Source organism: Aplysia californica, unplaced genomic scaffold (genome assembly GCF_000002075.1).
Source record: "Aplysia californica isolate F4 #8 unplaced genomic scaffold, AplCal3.0 scaffold00267, whole genome shotgun sequence".
In the NCBI taxonomy this organism is placed as follows: Eukaryota; Metazoa; Mollusca; class Gastropoda; order Aplysiida; family Aplysiidae; genus Aplysia; species Aplysia californica.
In genome coordinates, this window is record NW_004797537.1 from 503,341 (window position 1) to 505,951 (window position 2,611).

The 2,611-nt window shown below is 40.2% G+C and overlaps 1 protein-coding gene across 1 annotated transcript in view; it reads left to right on the forward strand.

The window, feature by feature from the left end:
* Positions 1–2,611, forward strand: part of LOC101860581 (cystathionine gamma-lyase) — a gene marked incomplete in the record, with an annotated part of 20,944 nt that overhangs the window by 9,779 nt on the left and 8,554 nt on the right. The window contains 2 exon segments of the mRNA XM_005101002.2: positions 85–219; positions 2,431–2,504. Of these exon segments, the coding sequence (XP_005101059.2) occupies positions 85–219; positions 2,431–2,504 (209 nt within the window).

Genomic DNA, 2,611 nt, shown 5'->3' on the forward strand with positions numbered 1-2,611 from the left:
TGGGGAGAGAGAGAGAGAGGAGAAAGAGTGTAAGTGTAAGAACGAACACGGACTAAACTTGCGCAATTTCTGTCTATCCCACAGGTTTTCCAGATCCCGTCCTACCCAGGCACGTCTACGGCCTTGAAACATCTGCGTGACCACTTCCAAGTGGAGCTGACAACTGTGGGAACCCCTAGCGTGGAGAACGTGACGCCACTGCTGAAACCCAACACAAAGGTAAATCACTCACCCTTTGTCCATATCCATAAACCTTTAAATATGAGTAATTAAATGCTAGCGCTGAAGACGCAACATTGTCAGTTGAAATTGGTCAATTTTTAAGCACTAAGGGGCTATCCCGAAAAATGCTGTTTTTAGAAAACAGAAAGTAAAGTTTTTTGCCCCTAAAGAAAATGAGAGTTTTCTCTGTTACCAAACAAATATACACACCAGTGAAACTAAACTTCTCCTACAGGAAGGGCAATGCCCACTTTTCGTGTAGGTCAAGATTTCTGGAAATCCCCGAAAAGTGGGCTAGCCTGCTTGTCCTTAAAAGCGACCAATTCAACATTGTCAATTCAAACTCAACACATGAATGTATACGGTCGCCTTTAAGGACAAGCGGGCTAACCCAGATGTCGGGGGTTTCCAGAAATCTTGACATACACCAAAAGTGGGCATTTCCCTTTGTATAGCAGAACTTTGGTTTCATTGGTGTGGGTATTTGTTAGGTTATAAAGAAAGCTCTCCTTGTCCTTTAAAGAAACTGAACTAGGGTCCAAAAACTTTACCTTCGATTCTCTCAAAACCACATTTTCGGGATAGCCCCCTTGTGCTTAAAAGCGACCATAATATAATATGTGAGGCAGCGTGGTGGAATCAGGCTCTCGTCAATTTTTGGTCATGTAGAGATATTGGTGAAAAAAAATCTCCATTTGTCTTGAATACAAGTCGAGATATTTGCGAATGAAGGAGGAGGGGTCACCTGTTTTCAGAGGTAAAATTAGTGAGAGAATGGCCGCCAAAGATTAGTTATTTCCTTAGCTTAAGAGTCCGTGGTAACTGAAAATGTACATTTTTGTGCTTTTAATCAACGTTTTTTAAGAAAAAATCCACATAGAAATAGTTCCTTAATGGGCATGAAAGGTGTCGATTCAAAAAACAAAGATTTGATAAAAATTCACAAACCTGAGGAAAAAAGCAAGTTTCTTCACTCTGATTGTTTTGACGAGAGCCTGATTCCACCACGTTGCCTCACATATTCAAAGTGCAATAGGTTGTTCAACATGATCCCGAGAACTTGCACCCCCCCTCCCACCCCTCCTCTGAGAGAGGGAGGGATGGGGAAGGAGGGGGCCTGGGGTAGGGCGGGTGTGCACAAGCTCATGTCGGACAACCTATTGTTGAATTTGAACTCCCTATTGTTACATAGATAGAAAAGGATTCTCAGGACAGGCTTCGCTGGAGTAATGTTGTTGGTGGCCTGTGCTCCACTGGGAGTTTAAAAAGGGCAAGAGAGAGAGAGAGAGAGAGAGAGAGAGAGAGAGAGAGAGAGAGAGAGAGAGAGAGATTGTTACATATCCTGCCGCTATTTCGATACATGTATTTATTGAGCTTCCTAGTGGGACATTAAAATGTGCTCCCTCTATTTTGATGTTTGAACTTTCTATGTTGAATCTGAATTGATTATGTCGAAAACATTCTCTGTCATGCTTCATTTGAATCATGTAAATTTATACTTGATCTGGAACAAGTGTATTAATTGTACTCTGTGTTTCTGGTTTCGTATTCTTTTTACAGGTAAAATATAACTGCTGTTTGCTCGTCTCTTCAAAAACAACAGCTCTAACAAAATACCGAAGTGTTCCTGGGTTTTATAATTTGCAGAATTCTGCGTCATTTTTCTTCTTGAACACCAAAGAAAGAGATCATAAATGAAAAAAAAAAGCAAAAACTGAATTGGGAATCAAAAGCCTAGTCCATCCGAAACCGAAGCAACTCTTTGTTATTTTTGTTAATTAATAGAGTCTATGAGTCATTTTCAAACGCCCTTCTTTAAAACAACATGATTCAACTTTAAACAGAGCCACTTATAGCTTTTTAGTTCCAGGTTAATCAGGTGTTTTTGACTGCCTGTGTTGGTGAACTACGCGTCAAATCACCGCGGTACATAATAATACTAACATGACAAAGTATACCGTCTCGTTTTTCTCACAAAGAAGACTGAATTTAGCCCTTTCGTACCGAAGACTGGTTACATTTTACAAAGTATAGTATTTTTATACATAATGCGAATTTCTCTAAAATACTGGTGAAACAATAGATCCCACTCTGTTAAGAAAAGGAAGCATAAAAAAGTCATTTCTATTCAAAAGCTACATGATACACTGTAATGATACACAGTCACACGTTGAGAACAGTTGGTAAGTTCTAACATTTGTTCCTCAGCTGGTGTGGATAGAGAGCCCTTGTAATCCAGAAATAGTGCTGGTGGATATTGCTGCGCTCGCTGACCTATGCAGGTTGGTCTGTATGATTGTCTATTTCTGTTTTTTTTGTTTGTTTTTGTAAAGTGTTTTACGGCGCTCGCAACTGCATAAGGTCATATGAGCGCGCGGGACACGCCTAA